The sequence below is a fragment of the Argentina silus genome, assembly GCF_951799395.1.
Source record: "Argentina silus genome assembly, chromosome: X".
NCBI lineage: Eukaryota > Metazoa > Chordata > Actinopteri > Argentiniformes > Argentinidae > Argentina > Argentina silus.
Window position 1 is genome coordinate 39,179,756 of NC_139653.1, and position 19,454 is coordinate 39,199,209.

The window sequence follows — 19,454 nt, forward strand, 5'->3', positions numbered from 1 at the left end:
TAACCGGTTGAAACCGGTTCAGACTGGGAGATTCCATCTCGGTTTAGTTTTCAGCCGATGGCGCCGCGTAAAGTTTGGACTGAGGTAACGCCCACTTTTCACTCCGATTGGTTATATTTTTATTACGGAACTGATTGGTTATACCCTATTGAACAACTCAGCTGTCAATTTACTTCAATTTGCACAGGCGCCCACGCGACTGCTCCGCCCGTAGTCCGAAAAAGAAGGAGGACTCAACAGAATGGACTTTTCGATGCCTCCAACCTGAGCAGCACTGGCATGTAGTCCTGTCATACTGTTGCTCATGTGTGCATGTCTGACACAGTATCTCGACTACAGTATTGGCTCCATAGACATGATTGACATTAATGACATGTTTATCTACTGTACAGTGATGTTACTTGTAGCAGCATTTTATTCAGAGGGCGACAGGTCGATTCCCTGTCACTGATGATGAATTTATTTCGCCCTTTTCTATGCTGTAAACTACACCAGATATAAATGAAAATATATGTAAAGCAGACAAAATACATTCACTAACATGCTGGCTAGTTGGCCTGTTGCTTGTAAGCTGGTAATTTTCCACCAGCCAGGAGTGGGAGTGGTTACATGATCCGCGCACCACACGAGGGTACAGAAATTAAATGATGGGGAATATTCGCGCAGCCACAGAGAAATGATATGACATTAGAGAAGAAAAAGATGCAAACGGGGACCATAAGTAATATTTTAGTGATTGCAATTTCTAACACCCAATAATCAATTATATTTCGTTGCCGCCGCCGATGATGGCGCAAACATTACTGTGTTTCTCTATGTCACGTGACCAGCGCGCCACTTGATGGAAAAATACTGGATAGTGTAGGCAAGGCAGGCTAGTAAAGTCATTCAGGCAGGATTTCGAATTCGAAGGACGTTCTGTGATCCTGTATCTTACCCAGCAACATGCTGATACACAGAAGGTTAATGTCCTCGACATGGACCTCTCAAGGCACTGTTATTCAGTTTAGCATAGGCCTATGTGCTGTCTGGAATGTGCATACCGGTACTGTATTATGTGTGTGTAAAACGATATGTGTTTCTATATTGTATTTTGTAATTGTGCAATTTCATTTTGCATAATTATCAAGTAGAAATATGAATGCGTGTGTTGACATTTTGATGCTCTAGTCTCCTCCGCCTATTTGCTCATGAACCCGATGCTGGAACTAATGTAGCAAACTATTTGAGTCTACATACATTCTGAGATGGATCATAGCTGCGGTTTTCTAAATGCCCCATGAAATGAATGTCACATTTCAAGAATATCTTCCTTGAAAATAACAAAAACGGGTTGGTTGACTTTCCAGAAACTTTAAACAGCTTTCTAAGCACCCCAGATCAGGTTTGAGTTAAATTGACAGGGTGTGCAGAAATAAGGCAGGCCCATGAGTTATGTCTCTTGTATACAACCGTCTGTCTTGAGCTGAACATAAATCATTTTGATATGATACAGCAATGACAAGCATGCACTTGTGCTGACTGGTTTTGCATATTGATGAGTTGTCATTAGGTATCAGCACACTCATGTGAGTACATGTGTATGGTATATGGGCACATGGGTACACGTGTATAAAAGGTTCTCTTGCTCTGGTTTTGAAGGTTATGGCCCTTGTGTCATACTTGAAGCCAGGAATATATCCATGTATTTTTAAATTCACAAAAGTCCCTAAACATTCTTACTTTTTGCCTTTTCTGCTTCTTTGAATCCACTGCACAATTAAACTGTTCTGTCATGGTTTGTCTCATCAAGGCAAAGTTATTCAAATTAATCTGGCAACAAAGCAAATTAACTTATAGGCCTACTCTAAAGAGAGGCAAAATGTGGCTGTAAAAAAGAGTCAACTGCCTTTGATCCCCTTGTCAACAAGACTGAGTTTGCTCTTGCTTCTGCACAGGAATTTATTCTTACACATATGCGAGAATTGGAAGTGAGTAACCACGCTCAGGAATAGGCTGGCCAAATCTTGTTCTGTCTGGTTGGGGCAGGTCATTTACATATATTATCATTACATCACAGTAGGGGGCTGACCCACTCACCTCAAAGCTTGTTATTCTTCCAGGGCAGACTAACTTATGTTGTGTTTGGGTTTATGACATTGATTCAGTGTTTTTGTGCATAGCATATAGGCTTAGAGCATGTATACATTACAACTGTGGCACTGGTTGCAAAGGTATGTTGAAAAAATAAGGATTGTGTAATGAAGTTTTTCAAGGTTTTTCCCTAAACGCGTGCACAAAGGGGGTTTGCAACATCTTAGCAACATTGCAATAGACACCAGACCCCTCGGACATCAGTAATGGTAGAATATAACGGCAGTATTTTGTTCAATAACTTGAACTTTGAATTAGCACCAAGCAGTACAGTAGTTTTGTTAACCGTTTACATATGCAGGTCTTTCAAGGAAAATACATGCAAGTAGTAGTGAGAGTATCTCTCTCTCTCTCTTTCCAAACTCATTACAGTGCCATTGTCTTCTTGAATTGAATTTGTGAGATTACTGTTGAAATTAAAGCCTACAGCTCACTCTAGTGGTAGAAAAGATAAGCATGTTCAACCTTGAGTAGAACGAGACAAATAGATAAGATTCTCAAGGTACTGATGTTCTACCTTGAGTAAAACGAGCTAAATAGATAGATACTCAAAGTAGAAAGAGATAAACATGTTCTAACTTGAGTAGAACAAGATAAACATATAGATACTCAAGGTAGAAAGAGAAAGAGATAAACAAGCTCTACCTTGAGGCCCAGTTATAATTGACTGACACTCAATCAAACCAAGGAGTTACATTTGAAAAGGACCTAGGCATACATTTCCTTCATCACACTGATTAAAAAAAATATATATTACCATATTAGGCCCCATTTCACTAAGGGCCCTTAAGTTTTATCTGGTCAATTTGATGCTCAAACCACAGTGGGGAAAAAGTGCACATTTTGTCTACATTGAATGTAGTGTGGTCAATTAACATTGATCACTGCAATTGAACCATTCATTCCGCGCATTAATACTATAGCTACTTAATGACAACTACATCAAACCTCTATTTCGACCCACACACATGCCTTCTCAAATTGAACTTCTTGATCAAACCAAGGAAATTACTGAATGTAGACACTAGAGGGAGCACTCCTCTAAATAAGATGTGTTCAAATAAAAACTGTCAGAAAGAAAAGATATACAAAGAAAGGGGTATGCAAGAGAACAGTAGTGTTCTTGCTGAAGCAAGCATAGCTAATATACAAATGAAAGTAATGTTCATGACCAATATTTATTGAGTACAAAGAACATTATCATTCACTGAAGTAGGAACATACATATCTGGTTGATCTTGACTGCAATATGAATATAATTGACATGCACAGCAAAAATACCATCTGTGAAAAATCCCTGCACAGATACATATAAATACTAATTTTGCATAATTACATCTTGTTAGAGTAGCAATTATATAACAGTACACATTGGTTCTAAACAAGATAGAATCTTAAAAAATTACTAAGTCCCCAAATATTTTAATATATATTTCAATACATTATAACTAACAATTATAGGCTACATAGTGTTTCTAACAATATGCTACTGAATTGCCTGACAATTGCCCTCTGGCTACTCACAAACTTTTCATCACAATTTCCTCCTACACTTCTCTGTTGCTTTTCTACAATACCAGCATTGCCCAAGTCTACATTTAATAATGTACACATCAAATTACTGATCTATTGCTAGAATACCATCTGTTTTTAGGTAGTGTTTGTAACAGTGATTCTCTAATCACAACAATAAATTCTCCTGGTCCAATACATGATTCAAAACAAACTGTCAAATACCTATCTTGCCTCTCATTTCTCTATTCCCTTCACATTCCATCTGTTCTCTCTTTCCATCCTTTTTTCCCCTCATTCCCATACGCAACACCACTAGAGCTGAAAAAATTAACACTCAAAATTTCCAAGAGTTGATGTGTGAGTGTGTATAACCTCAGACCAGCTTGAGAGTCAACACAACACACATTTGTAATTTCATACGCCAACTTAATATTAATATTGTCAGTAGTACAATATTTCATGACCTTGTCAGATATTCTAGGCTGGCACCGTGGACCAAGCCTTAGTCCTGTCAATCATCCCTAACGACCACACAATCATTATGGGAGGAGTCCTCTATTAACTAAAAATACACTTTGAAACTATGAAGGATGTATAGTATTAGCCTGTATCTATCATATCTCCTGGATAATCACAAGACCATAAATGTAGTTAATTTTTTTTTCATCACTGGCAGACATGCCTGCTTCTGACATTTTACAAATAAACATGCAATAATATTATGCTACTCCATAAAAAGACAAGACATTTAATTATTCAGTTTACCAGCAACTGCAACAAGTAAAAAAGTATAGTATCACCCACATAAAGGATTTGCTGTATATGCATTAAACAGATTCATTGGTCCTTTTCTGCCTGAGAAAGTTATTTAACAGAAAGGGTACATCACTGCAAGGGACAAAGACAAATAAGTTACCCCCAGGGACAGATCCTAGATCAGCTTTCCCTCTATGTACCCATCGCTTAACCACTAGGTGTAAAAACATCAAAACTGACTCTGAATCCTTCCTGGCTTTCAGACAATAGACAATAGTCTGTCTGTCTGTCTGTCTGTCTGTAACAACACATAGACTGGCCATTTCAAAGTCTGTATCAAAGGTTGATGCAGTCCTGTTTGTGTTTATGCTTTGAGCTGTGTTCACCCTCATGAGTGCTCCTTGCGTGCCATGTCCCAAATGTCCACAAATAGAGCTGTGGTAAAAAAGCACTTCTCCCCCTGTCCTCAGACAGATATTTCCGCTAAGAGGACGCCCTTCAAGACAGAAGAATAACCCAAAAAGGAAGTTAAGCTCTGCTAAGCAAAGCTCAGCTTCACCTAGTCTAGTTAAGCACACTTTAGGCCAGTTATGTCCAGTTAAGACAACAAGGCTGAGTCAAGAAAGGGTTTCCACTCTCCTCTACCCCTACAGACTCAGAAGGATATGGAGCTGCCATTGTGCTCGTTCGGGGGGAGACTAAGGGTGAGACTGGAACTGAGACCCAGGTTAATATTGGACTGGGGGTCAGAAGGGGGGGTCAAGGTGAGGTAATTGAGGTCAGGCTTGGGGTCAGGAGAGGATGACATGATTTCGCTGAGGTTAGGCTGAGAGTCGGAGGTCATGGTGACATCACTGAGGTTAGGTGGGGCGTCATAGGTCATGGTGAGGTCATTAAGGTTAGGCTGGGGGTCAAGAGGGGTGACAGGCTTGGTGTTGGAGTTAACCAAGCGGCGGAATACGAAGTGGAAGGGTGAAGCCTCTGGTCGGCTGTGCAGCTCGGCCTTGATCTTCTGGGGGTAGGTGTCAGGGGCTAGCTGCTGGCTGGAGCCCTCAGTGAGCAGGAAGAGAGCATAGTTCTGCGGGTCGTGAACTTTGAACTTATGGGCGCAGATCTGGCAGACTTCCTCGGTGGTGGCGTAGGGGCGAACCAGCAGGGTTTTGGCCGTGCAGCCACTGTCCAACTCCTGGAGTGCCACACGCAGGTAGTTCTGATGAGAATAGATAAATACATACAGTACAGTCACCAGTCACTTTTAACTCAAACCACTTACAGTTATCACATCACTGTGTTTCACACAGGGAGGGCTGCCCCCACTGCGCAGTTGCAAGAACCTTGCACCAACCAAGTGAAACGTCATCAAAAAACATATGCACAGTTGTGTTACCTGGAAGTCATCCACGGAGGGCGCTGTTCGCTGGGTTGTGCGCCGGCGGTGCCACTGGTGGAGTGTGTTGCGTGTCTCTGAGCTGAGCACACGAGCGGCCTGTTCCTCCTGAAAGTTCCTGATCAGGGACATGGCTCCATACGCACTGGTCAGGTAGTAACCGCCTAAAATAAAACAAAAGAGAGAGAGCGGTTGAACACCACTCTAAAATCTCACAATGATATTTCAAGCATCCATTACTTCCTGGGTTTAGGGTAGAAAAAGACAAGTTTGATGTATAGGAGACCACCAACACACTGACTTAAACTCACACAAGTTATATTCTAAAGTGATCACAGAAAAGTCACTTTTCGGGAGTGCTAGGTTAGAACCTATGCCTGCACACCCCTGTAGCTCTCCAATAAAAAAACAAAAAACAATAAAATTGTTTTGGTGCCATTGATTTGTCCATGGCATAGCTCTCTAAAAGCAAGTTGGACTGGCCCAGTAGCACATATGGCACCAGCTGTTATATAACATTGCTCAATTGTTAGCAACTCTTGTGTCCCCTCCTCCATCCTCCACATTCTTGCTACTCAAAACCCATTGGAAGAGACGATCTAGGTTCCTCCCCTTAGATATTCTCCTCCAATGCTTTTTGAGAAGGAAGAGAGTAGAAGACGTGAGGGATCGAGTTTCTAACAGCTGAGAAAGGGCCTATTGCTCACTGAAAAAAGCACAGTTCAGGTTAGGTTGTGAAAGACCCCCAAAACCAGGTGCACATTAAGTTGACTAGTTGTTATGTTGTTACAATGTTACATTGCTACGTTGTGAGCACAAGCTGAACAACACTGTTCCTTCATTCTGAAAGCAGCCCAGGGTTAGTGATCCCCGGCCTTGAGCTAGAGCAGACAGGTTCTGTACTGTACCTTCTCCGTGAAGCAGAGAGGGGTCCAGGAGCTCCATCATGTAAAGTATCTCATTGTCTAGCTGAGGCATGTCACATTGGGCTAACACATAGGTCAGCATGGGGAGGAAGTCATCAGCACCGTACAGACGACCTGAGAAACACACAAATACACACATATTAGATGGTGTATGCTCACACGTGTGTGTGTGTGTGTGTTTGTAAATGTGTGTTTGTGTGTATATACAGTGTGTGTGTGTGTGTGTGTGTGTGTGTATATGTGTACCTGAGTTGTCCTCCATGATTGTGTAGATGAGTTTACAGACACGCAGCAGCAGTGTCACCTTCTTCTCAGGGGAGTACAGTTTACACATGGTGTGGAACTTGTGCCGGATCTTCTCTATGGCAACCGGGTCTGGGGGGAGGGCGTCGGCCACACCCATTTCCTGCGGCTGCCGGGCCTTGGCCAATGAGAGGTTCTCCTTTAGCTCCTGCCATGCCCCACTGCGTACCTGGAACTCCTGGAGGGCTGTCCCCACCACGCCTTTGAGGGGCTTCAGAACACACTTATGCATGGCCTTCTCCAGGACCTGATCTGTATGGTTGCGAGAGAGACAGTCACTTGCAGAGTAAATCCACCAAATTGTCTGTTTGTGGTGTTGGGATTAATATCATGAAGGGCTTAACATGTGAGGGAGTAATGATTATTATCACTATTGTTATTCATACATAATCATTCATTCCATATAATATGGCTGGCCCAACAATATGAATATATTATCAATGTCTTACTAGGTTCCTAGGGGCAGTGGGACTTTGATGCAGTCCTTATCATGCCATCAAGACATTCTGTAGATCTCAGCTTTTTACTAAATCTGCTCAAAGCCCCTGACTCTTAAGAACCATGATATCATTATACTAACAGGATGGATACAGGGAGGGAGTCAAAACCACAGTGCTGAATAAGTCCCAAAGAGTGTGTGTGTTTGTGTGTGTTTGCCTGTGCGTGTGCTGACTGCACTGCAGAATGGGGCTAAGTCAGCAGGTTTTGGCTGAAGACATCTGCAGACATCGTCATCCAAAACCTGACATCCTCTTCATGTGAATTTAACCCTAACCCCCCCCATTCTGTTCTCACTCTCACTCCCTCTCTTAAAATCACTCATACTTCTCTTCACTAATAATCTAATTCTGCTACACAAATTAAGATTAAGATTTTCACCCGACAGTCAAGATCAGAATCAAGTTACACACTTTTTACACAGTTAAGACATATCAAACTGATGCACCATGGTTGACTAAATTGATGGTTTCTCTTTTGGTAGGTTCAAAATAAAGTCAGCAGGTTTAACCAGCTCTGCGACTCTTAACAGGCAATAAGACTTGTCCAGAACACACGCATATGCATACGAACTACGCACACACACACACACACACACACACACACACACACACACACACACACACACACACACACACACACACACACACACACACACACACACACACACACACACACACACACACACACACACACACACAGAGATCTGGTCTTGACTCACACACACAAGTACATCAACTCTGCCACCACCTGAAAAACAGTATGTGAAGTGGATAGCACTGTCTGAGTTTGAAAGCCAGAATGCAGCGCCAGCATTCTAAGACCTCAAGCCTGCAGTTGGGGCTTGCTCCATGTGTTTCCAATGGAGATGGTCTCACACACACACACACAAACACCCATGGACGATGTTTTTGCACATGGCACTGTGCCTCCAGCTAGTGTACTTCACAGCACTGTGGAATGTAACAACATACAACAATTGGGTGCTGGCATGCAATCCTGTACTACTGCTCTTGTTAAACTGTAACTGTAGTGTGTACTCTTGTTACTTTAAACACTGACAGTATATGAATGAAAATGTGTATACACGTCTGGATTGTAGAGAGCAGCCAACTCAGAAGGGAGTTATCAGTCAAGGTCACGCATGCACGCACGCACGCACGCCACACTTTCTGTCTAAGAGGGTCACTTCTGTTTCAAGTAAACATCCCCTGGCCAAAACATCCTCCCAGTCCCCTCATCTCAATCAAAACATCCTCCCCCAGGGATCCTACATGGACCTGAGTAGAATACACAAATAGGAAGACAGAGAGAGAGAAAATAGGCCTGTAAGAGTAAAGGCAAGGAAGAGTAAAGGCAACTTAACGTGAGCTGTAACCAGTCACTGTCAATGTTTTATCTCCTGTGGATTTCGGAAATTCCAAAGGTGTTGCATCTACACATCAGCCTGTTGCATGTGTTTATGTTCCAACTGTTACATTTATCAGAATTGCATTTTTGACTTTTAGAACATGTTGGTTCTCATTGCTAGTTTACTTCCTTGTGAGTGCTCTGTGTCCGAAGCTAACTCTAGAGCAACGCAGCCCTTATCCCATACCTGAGACCCTTGTTATGATAGACTAGCTCTCACTCTTCCTCTCATCCTCTGTAACATCCTTTTGAGTGGAGAAAAAGAAAAGAAAGATAGAAAAGCGAGAGACAGAGAGAGAGAGAGAGAGAGAGAGAGAGAGAGAGAGAGAGAGAGAGAGAGAGAGAGACAGAGAGATCTTAGAGTGGGGGAGAGGTTGGCCCACTTGGTAAATAGCCACAAAGGCACATCTGGAGGGACAATTCATTCAGAGAAATTCCAAAGACAAAAACAACAATATATTACACACCACTGGATTGGAAGTGAATCAGGAATGATTATTGGGCTAAAAACAATTCAACACATATGTTGTAACAAGAACCATCTCCTCTGTTACTGGTATTGGGGTAAAGGGGATTATTGTGTTGTGTAAGATCAAAGATACTTTTCTTCTAGTAATTTTCTGCTTCAACACTATGCTATATTGTCTATATTGTCTTCACAGAAACATCCGCTCTCACTGAAACAGGTTTTGTTTCTACTGTTTACATTTGAGTCAGTTCCAAGTCCAATTCCCACACATGAATATATTGGCCTACCTATGTGAACCCCTCCCTTTGGCAGGTGCTGTGTGTGTACAGTGTGTGTACAGTGTGTACAGTGTTTGTGTGTGTGTGTGCACGCATGCATGTGTGCTTGGCAAAGGGGGCCAAAACTATCACAACAATCTAGACCACCCCACTCAACTTCCCTGTGAGTCAATGGGCTAAGTATCCCCCTCCTCTTGAGTCTATTGGCATGCATACTATATGTAATCTTTAACAGCCTACTCACACACAGAGATACACACACAACTGCTCTCATTCTGAGTCAAGTTGCACACGGTCAAATGTTTTGTGCAGGAAATACTGAACTGAAACTGCAGAATGGACAGAAAATCTCTCTAACACACACTTCCACTCCATATTAATTCCCATTAATCCCATACCATACCCCCACAACACACACACACACACACACACACACACACATACACACACATACACACACACACACACACACACACACACACACACACACACACTCACACTCACACTCACCGATCTGGTCTTCTGGTATGAGTGACTTGATGGGAGGCTCCAGCTCGGAACTCTGGTGCAGGTAGCTCTTCATCTGGGTTATGAACTGGCGTAGGGTCTGCAGCAACTCCAGTCCCGATGCGTGACTCTGCCAGGCCTGGGTTCCCCCTCCCTCCTGAAGGTAGCTCAGGTAGTCCTGCACCAGGGTGCCAAAATATGAGCCTTTATCCCGGGAAAGCTCTATCACCTTCCGGATGGCTCGCTTTTCCGGGGTGAGGAGCGAGTTGAACACCCCGCTCATCTTCCGCAGGTGGCCCCTGAGGGCTCGTTGGATGACCAGGGCCCCTGCGCTGGCTCGCCGTTTGGAGCGCAGCCCGGGAGGGGCCATGTTCAAGTCCTGGTCCTGGTCCTGGTCACTCTCCAGGCTCACTCCGTAGTCTGGCTCATCTTCATCATCGTCATCGTCATCCTCCATACTGCTGTAGGGGTGCGTGAGAGGAGGGAGGGTTAGGGTGTTGGTGTCAGCAGGGGGGCTGGGTTCTAAAGGTGGGGGGAAGAAGAAGGCGTGGGAGAAGTCAAGCGAGTCTGAGGAGTCAGTGGAGAGGCTCATGTCGCTCAGGCGTTGGACACACTCTCCTCTTCCTCCTCCTCTTCCTCCTTCTCCCTCCTCTCCATGATGAGGGGGAGCTGGGTCTTGGATGGGGGGGTTGTTTCTGTCTCCGTCATCAGGGTTGTAGATGGCATTGCGGAGGGACAGCTTAGCCAGGCTAAGAGACACAGCTTTCTCAATGGTCTGGTCTTCCAGAGCTAAGTGACAGTCTGTGTCGACCTGGCCTGGTGACGGTGTGGGCTTGGCCCTACAGGGGGAGGAGGACAGGGAGAGGGACAGAGGGAGAGAGGGACGAGGGATGGAAATGGGAACACTGATGCTGAGCCTTTTGGGAGGGGAGGAAGAGGGGCTAATGCTAAGAGAGGAGCCCAGGCGGGAAAGAAGGCTACTGCCCTTCTCCCTCTCTCCCCCCTTGTCTTTGGGGGGATTGATCCAGGATATTTTCTCGGGCATGCTGCACTGTCGGCGAGGGGGGGCTGGACGACGGGGGATGCAGCGGGGAGGAGGGGGTCGAGGGGGTGGAGAACGTGACACGCTATTGGCCCAGCTCACCCTCTCAACGTTTCTATGGCTGTTATCCTGACTCAGGGGGCTGTCACTATTGCACTGAGGGCTGTCACTACGTCTCTGGGGGATGTTGCTAGAGTATTGAGCTCCGTTGTTGTCAAGGGTGCTGTTGTTGTTGACGGGTGTAGCTAGCGTGTCCTGGCTGGAGGGGGTGGGGGGTAAACTGCTGCCCCCCTCGGGGTGGTGCACCTTCAGGAAGAGGGGGTTGATGAAGCAGAGAGCCCCGCTGGATTGGCAACACTCCAGCTGGGAAGGGCTGCGGGTGTGGAGGCGAGGTCTGTTGTCGCTATCGGAGATGGTGTCTGTAGAAACAGATCTTTGCCTTTCGCCGGGCACGCTGTCTTGAGAGGTCACCCCAGACAACCAGGAGACAGAACTCTTCCTCTTGCGGCACAGCTCAGAGTCCCAAAAGACTGTGGGGCAGAGGAGACAGAGCATGAGGATCAGACCCAACAACAACAACGTTACACTAATAATATGCTAACAATTTGCCAACACACAGAAACAACAGCAGCACTGCAAGGACCAGTCTAATATGCCAAATAGAGTAATCATACAAAATAAAGCAACTTTACAACATTTTAAACACATTATTCTAACTCACAATACCACTACAGCCTACCCATTGCAAGTGAGTCAGTTAGTCGTAATCCATTCAACAATATAATCTTTTATTTCATTATCATTATTCATTATTCATATATCATTATTTATTTTTTTCCTCCTTATACTTTATTTATGAAATAGTAACACACAGCGGCAACATGGTTATTGTGTGCATCATACTGTACCACAGTATCAGCAGTAAGATGGTAACACTACCTAGCCAATATACTTCTACCGTACACTATCACAGTATCAAGCTGCTAGTAAACACACCAGCACACTAACATGAATATACCAGTTAATGTAACCCCCCCCTCTCCCAAGAGCAGCACCAGACAGTGGTCACCATAGATGTAGAACACTGTTCTATCTCTGTGGTAGTCGGTGCCTCCAGAGCTACTAACTTAACAGCCTTAGCAATGACAGTGATACTGTATCTAGAACAAACCTATGCTATAAGACACATTCAAGAAAAGTGTGGCACAGCACAGCTGCACCACACGGAGTAAACAAATCCTAGTACAATCCCGGTACAACTACAGACACATGATCGTACTAGAGACACAAGCGAACTGTCGCACATTGTAAGACGAGAGAGAGAGGAACATTGACTTACTGTACTCACATCGACCAGCAGCTCGAACAACAGAGACCAGCTCTGACTTCAGACTTAGTTCAGTGTAGTTTAGCCAGCACGAGAGAAGTCTAGAGCACACTGCTGCCTCTATTCACACTGAAGCTTGAGTATCGTCTGTCTCTCTCGATCTCTCACACACAGACACACTGCTCTGTTGACTCAAACATGCTAATGTGTGTGGGCAGACTGTCAACACAGCATTCCCTCCTCCTTGTGTGTCTCTCGCTTGACTGCCAACCAACCAGCTACTTCAGTTTTTCCTACCATACTCCTCCTCCAGTCTTATTTTTTTCTTTTTTATTATTCACTGAACTTGCCAGCTCTTCTCCTTTTCAGATCAGTGACATTTTCACAATTTCTTTGTCAACAAAATACCTCTAGTATGTCGTCACTGACGTCATTTCTGAGAAAATGTTATCAATAAAATATGTTGTTTTTCATTTTCCTTGTTAACTGCTCTATATTTGAGCTGTTTCTCTAAAACCTTTGGTGTCTATTTTATATTGGTGAACTGGTTATTTTACTTGAGAGTGTGTTGAGATTGTGAAATATGTATATATTGACTCAGAATGATTTGATTTTAAATGTCATAATTGATAAAGTACAACTAATTTAATAAGGCATAAGGGCATAAGGGATTTTTATAGTGAAATGCATCTTTGAATCATTCACGCCCTAAATGTATACTACAAGTTGACTTCATTGACATGACATCCACTTGATATAGAGAGGCGAGGGTTAAACAGATTGCAACACTCAAAACTCCTATGAGAAACCTGAGGGCACAGGGAGGGGTGAGGTCAGCCTGTAAAACTGTTACAGTTGATCACTGGGAATCAACAGTAAGCTGAGGGCAACGTGTGAGAGAGAAACCTGTATTGAAGTGAACATAGAAAGATGAATAGATGGATAGCTGGGCAATAGAGAGGGAGAATAGTGTGTTCAACTCATTAAACTCACATCTTTAGGGTGCAGGGTTGCAAGGACATTTAATGAAAATGTAAAATTACTTTCAGTAGTGGTAAAAGGAACACGTTCCGGCATTTGCCTTCTTCACCGTTTCAAGACAGAGAGAGAGACAGAGAGAGAGAGAGAGAGAGAGAGAGAGAGAGAGAGAGAGAGAGAGAGAGAGAGAGAGAGAGAGACAGACAGACAAGCAGACAAACAGATTGATAGACCCATAAAGAGAAAAAGTCCCATGTTCTTCTATGTATTTAGACAGACATATTGTCACTGTATTTTAATCAGACCCACGTCACAGGTGCACAGGTAAGGTTACACCATCCATACGTCAGAACTAGCGCGCACACACCCACACACACACACACCCACACAAACATGCACAAACACGCACACCCTCCGCAAGTGTCGTCCATACAAACGTCAGAGCTAGCTTTAGATCTATCTGAACCTTCACTGACGTGCATCTACCTCCACACACAAACCCCAGCATTGTCTAAGTCTGCCTACAGTCTCCTCACGTTCCATAGAGGAGAAAGCCAAACAGCGGGCCTGTTGTGTGTGAGGAGATCACTCAATACCGCACCAAAGGAAGGATGTTATCAAACCAGTGTGTCACAAAGACTTTTGAATACATAGCTCTTTCAGAGGCAGTCAGTCAGAGTGACTTTGGCAAAGACAGCACATTGCAAGAGAGTAGTTCATGGTTGAGTCACAGCGTAAAGACCCCATTAAGACCCCATTACTTGAAAGCTCCAGAGGCCCTAGTGCATGCCTGATTCTATGCCCCTGATCTGGGACTGGGAGATGCACTGTTCCTAGGGGTGACTCATGGAATTCTGTCAGCTGGGTCAGGCTGTGAGTGTGGTTAACATCACTATGCAAAGTTACTGGACTATTTTGCCCTGGTTGATGCAGAATGCTCAGGAAAGTGCCAATGTAAGGCACCCACCTGCCCACTTATTCCCTCCACTTTTTTTCAGACATACACTCATACACTTACCTATCCCTAGCTTGGCCACCTCTTCCAGATCTGTTGGGGTCTTGGCTGCAGAGATGGCTTCTGGGAGCTTCAGGGTGAACGGCAAGACATCCCTGAGAGAGAAGGAGAGAGAGAAAGTGCATGTGTGTGTAAGAGAGAGAGAGCCGGAGTGGGAAAGTGAGAAAAGTGAGAGTGAGGGAAAGAGGGATTGATTGAATTCCTGTCTCTGGTGGGACTCACTGCATTATATTGTAGTACGGCTTAGTAAAGGGTGTGTAGGTTTGGCAAAGCGTGAGGATTCAACCACAGCAAGCAGGCAGGAGGCTTAGCACCCCTCCTAGTGTCTGAGAGGCCGTTTTTTTTCCTTTTAGGTCTATATTGTCTACTTCAAAGCAGTGACAAAGTATCATCATGTTTAGGATTTGAACAATTATATTTCAGAGTTATTCATCTTCTTTTATTTACTTATGGATCTAGGTATTATGTTTAACGAGACAAACATGCTGCTTTAAATGGTTTCAAATATGCTCCAAATGTCATGTTTATCAGTCCCTGTAAGTTATTTGTTGTTTTGCTCATGTCTCTATCAGTGAATACATGACAGCTGAAGGAATGTTTTCTTCCTCATACACACTTCCTGCTTTCCATGAATTGTTTTTTTTCTATTTTTATTTGTGGCCTTGACATGTTCCTGGCCAGACAGGAATATGCTTTCAATCAAGCCTAACTCCAGAGTCCTATCCAGAGATAGGCTTAGAGCAGAGAGCTGCAGAAGGCCTCTGGTTTACATACCAAAACAATGGAATTTTTTTTTTTTTACTAAAGACTACACATGAACTTTTGAGTAAACACTACAATAGTTGGGGCTCATTTAAATGAATATTAACACACACATCACTACACTGAGAGTAAAAACACTTTTTTCTTAGGCCCTCATAGATTAAAATGACAAATATACTGGATAATAGCACTACACTTTTTATAGCATTTTTGTTTTGGTCAATAAAACCTAAACAATGGCCATTCAATGACGTGAAGTGATGAAGTGGCCAGTAAATGCCATGATAAGGTCCAAAACTTAAATATTGTCCTTTAAAAGCTCTGGCCTCCACATGTTTCTCTTCAAAGGAACAGGTGCTTCATGAGTGATTACAGCTGATATGAGAACTTTTTTTTAGTCTTTTTTTTTTACAAAGGACATGCTTTTGTGTGTGTGTGTGTGTGTGTGTGTGTGTGTCAGTCTTACCTGCTGATGCAGCAGAAAGCCACCAAGCGGAACAGATCTGCAAAGCTGAGGCCTGATCCCTCCAAGGAGAATGCTATGAACGGACAAGTTCTCACATTTTATATCAAGAGCAAAGCGTTATTCCCACAATCATCACAGACGCAAGACATTCCAACTATTTCAAAGAGGGAGTGATGTTTTCAGTTGGGAACTACAGTTTAGATCCAACAACTTACAAATACACGTACATACAAAAAACAAAATAACATTCTGCATGTTAATGAGTTTTCTAATCACTCCAGTATGGTTTCATGAGACAGCACAGAGACCAACGTGTTCAGACACAACGTGTTGCAGCACAGATCTGGTGCCTCACTTATGGATCATCTGCTAAGGAAGACACAGTGCCAGGAAAACAAAAACATTATTATACAATCAGCCTTTTACCCCACAGCTCTGCAATAGCAAACCCTCCATGTGCTAAATGTGACCAAGATCCTGAACAGAGAGATGAATGGAGAGAGGTAGGGAAGAGAGACAAATTATATTTGATTTGAGAGAGAGGGATGGAGGGATAACTTGATGCAGCTACCACTATTCTTCACATGAATGAGGAAACTGCATTGCATGTGCTGGATTTGCACCGAACTTAATGCTTTGTATTAAAACCAAATAAACACATTTCCAGCCACTTTCTTGGCTATATCACTTGAATTCATTGTTGCAAACACAATTATGGATATGAGATTATTTTCAATTAAGGGATTCTTTTTGGCCACTTGGTTATAGACCAATTTTGTAGAGTGACTGAGATGATGTTGTCCCATCGACTGTGCTTTTCTCCTCACCACCGTTCAACTCTGTAGATTTTTGTAAGTCTCCCCAGGCCTCAGGGTCGCATTCCTGAGCAGTTTTGTTCCTCTTCATTTGCTCAGTTTGTAATGACAACCTGATCCACACAGTGTGTAATTGATTCCTATGCAAATCAGAGACCCTATAAAAACAAAGATATTAACTCCAAAATTACAAGAACTATCATCCTTGCATTAAGATGGACTCAATTCAACTTATTGAGTGATTTGTTGATGACATTTTTGCATTTTAGCTTATTTTAAGAGTGTCATAGCAAAGGGTCTGAATACTTATGTACATAAGGTATTTCTGTATTTCATTTTAATAGATTTACTGAAATGTCTAAAAACCTGTTTTCGCTTTGTCATTCTAGGGTATTGTGCGTGAATTGATGGCAAATTATTTTAATTTAATCCATAGTTTTGGCCCTGTTTCTATGGCAGTATGTTTTGGATCATTGTCCTGCTCTATGATGAAGCGCTGTCCAATGAGTTTGGAGGCATTTGCTTGTACTTGGAAGTGTCTCTGTACACTTCAGAACTGTTGATTTTGGTAGGTTTAAGGTTTTGGCTATGTTTCTGATTCATGTATTCTGATATTTCAGCCTCATAATGGCTTCCCTGACTTTCATTGACATCTCTTTGGTCCTCATGTTGACAGACACCAATAACAGACTCAAAGCCTAGAATCAATACTAGACATTGAGTGCTCTCTTATGCCTGCACAAATGATGTGACAGAACACACCCGACGAACCAGAAACACCTGTGAAGCCAATTATCCCATGACTATTCATAAAAATCCATTTAGCCATTGGCATATATCTCGGATCAACATACCCTCCCCTAAAACCTGGGGGGAAAGACAAACTGCTTTCATATCAGCTTACAGGCACTTTCATCATACTCCTCACGCAACACTACACTGTTTCCTTGCCAAACCATACCAAGTTGGCTATGGCAGAGACAGACTAGCCATTTGAGTGCGTGCCATCTAGCTCAGGGAGGCTTATTGCAGAGCCTGTGTGAGTCTTGTTTTCTATGGAAGCTGGCATGGCTGAGCATTTGCCCATTACAGTCTACAGATATGAAGAGAGTAAAAGCTACAGAAGGGCCTGACACGTATCAAGCTCTTTTACTCATTTAACCCAAGATTGTCTAGCCCAATTTACCCAACAAATAGCTTGATCTGATTTTACAATTCACTTTGAGCCGCCACCCATAACAGAGCAACAAGAGGGGAGTTTACAGAAAGACTTCTTTTGTCATTTTCATGAACAAGGGTCGCTGTTTGAGAACACTACTCGCAGAAGACAGAAATAGTTTTATTAGGGAAGCATTGGGAAACTCCCAGTCAGTCCTGCTGGCATTGACTTCCACAGGAGAGAGGTGAGGAATGCTGCAACTCAGGTACAGAGACGTCACATACTACACGTACTAACAGTTACTGTCACAGTAGCTTATCAGCATTGCTGCGAAGTTGATCTGGGGGAAAAAACACAATATTTATAGAGCTGTATAACTTATTAAAGGGATAATTCACCCAAATTATAAAATCACACATTTGGTTCTTTACCCTGAACGGAGTCTATGGACAAGGATAAACTTCAATCCACACTTTGGTTCTGTTAATCTGGACACTGCAATTTATAGATAATTGTTGCCATTTCTAAAATCATCTCAAAGTAATTTAAATGAAGTAATTTTATTTTCAGAGAATTTGAGATGATTTGGGCATTCACTTCCTGCTTTGGGCATTCACTTCAAACATGCTAATTTAGGGTCCATTGACTTCCATTTGTTTTTGGTAAAAAAAAATGCTATTAGCGATTAGTGACAGTGCCCAGATAAACAGAACCAAAGTGTTGAACTAAAGTCTCTCCTTGTCCATAGACTCACTTCAATGTAAGGAACCAAATATGTGATTTTGTAATTTAGGTGAACCCCCATTAAGATATACGACCTACAGTACCTACACAGCAAAAGTTAATCTTCCAGTTGTTTTTCACATTCTGGATGCATCTAAGTGACAAAATCCATAATAGATTGGAATAAAAAGCTCATGTGCTTACTGTATTGACTCTCCTTCACAGGAAAGTCCTTGACGGGCGTCTCTGAACCATGGTCCATGCGCAGGGAGATCACCTTCCTATGCAGATTAGTTGACTTCCTCACCACAAATGTCTGCATACAGAGGGAAAAGGGACATTGACGTTCACAGACACTTCAATAGAATGTCTCATGCCTCTCTGTGTGAGGTTGTTTATGTCATCACAGTATTGTTGGGAGGTTGCAAGGAAGTAATTGTGTATCAACTTCGCAGCAATGCTGATAAGCTACTGTGACAGTAACTTGTCTTTGTATGAATGAGAGGCTCAATGTATATTATAAAGGTTATGACCCCTAACAAGTCATTTATCCACCTCCAAATCTTTTCTGTTTTTCTATTATCTATTCCATGACATCAGTGCCGTTTTTTCACAACAAATTCTGGTGTTTTTTTCTTCTTTTCTTTACACAACGCAGTAAACGCCGTTCTATGTACTATTAGCTTTTAGTTAAGTTGGCGAACCACCTTTACCCACGTAAATTCCAGGCATTTAACTCTGGCCCCACGACCATTGCTTTGCCTAAATGGAGAACAATATGTTGAGCATGTGCATTGTCATTTTCCCCTCTTGTAGCATTTCATTGACCGAGACACACATGGGCATGCTCTCTCTCTCTCTCCTTCTCTCCTTCTCTCTCTCTCCTTCTCTCTCTCTCTCTCTCCTTCTCTCTCTCTCTCTCTCTCTCCTTCTCTCTCTCTCTCTCCTTCTCTCTCTCTCTCTCTCCTTCTCTCTCTCCTTCTCT

The 19,454-nt window shown here is 43.0% G+C and overlaps 1 protein-coding gene across 1 annotated transcript in view; it reads right to left on the reverse strand.

Moving 5' to 3' along the window:
* Positions 1 to 3,180: 3,180 nt before the first annotated feature.
* Positions 3,181 to 19,454, reverse strand: part of rin2a (Ras and Rab interactor 2a) — a 31,170-nt gene continuing 14,896 nt past the window's right edge. The window contains exons 5-12 of the mRNA XM_083695575.1: positions 18,674 to 18,785; positions 15,773 to 15,845; positions 14,548 to 14,639; positions 10,186 to 11,754; positions 6,964 to 7,272; positions 6,700 to 6,831; positions 5,792 to 5,955; positions 3,181 to 5,614 (exon numbers count right to left, since the gene is read on the reverse strand). Coding sequence (XP_083551701.1) covers positions 5,060 to 5,614; positions 5,792 to 5,955; positions 6,700 to 6,831; positions 6,964 to 7,272; positions 10,186 to 11,754; positions 14,548 to 14,639; positions 15,773 to 15,845; positions 18,674 to 18,785 — 3,006 coding nt within the window. The 3' untranslated portion in view covers positions 3,181 to 5,059. The remainder of the gene's footprint in view (positions 5,615 to 5,791; positions 5,956 to 6,699; positions 6,832 to 6,963; positions 7,273 to 10,185; positions 11,755 to 14,547; positions 14,640 to 15,772; positions 15,846 to 18,673; positions 18,786 to 19,454) is intronic.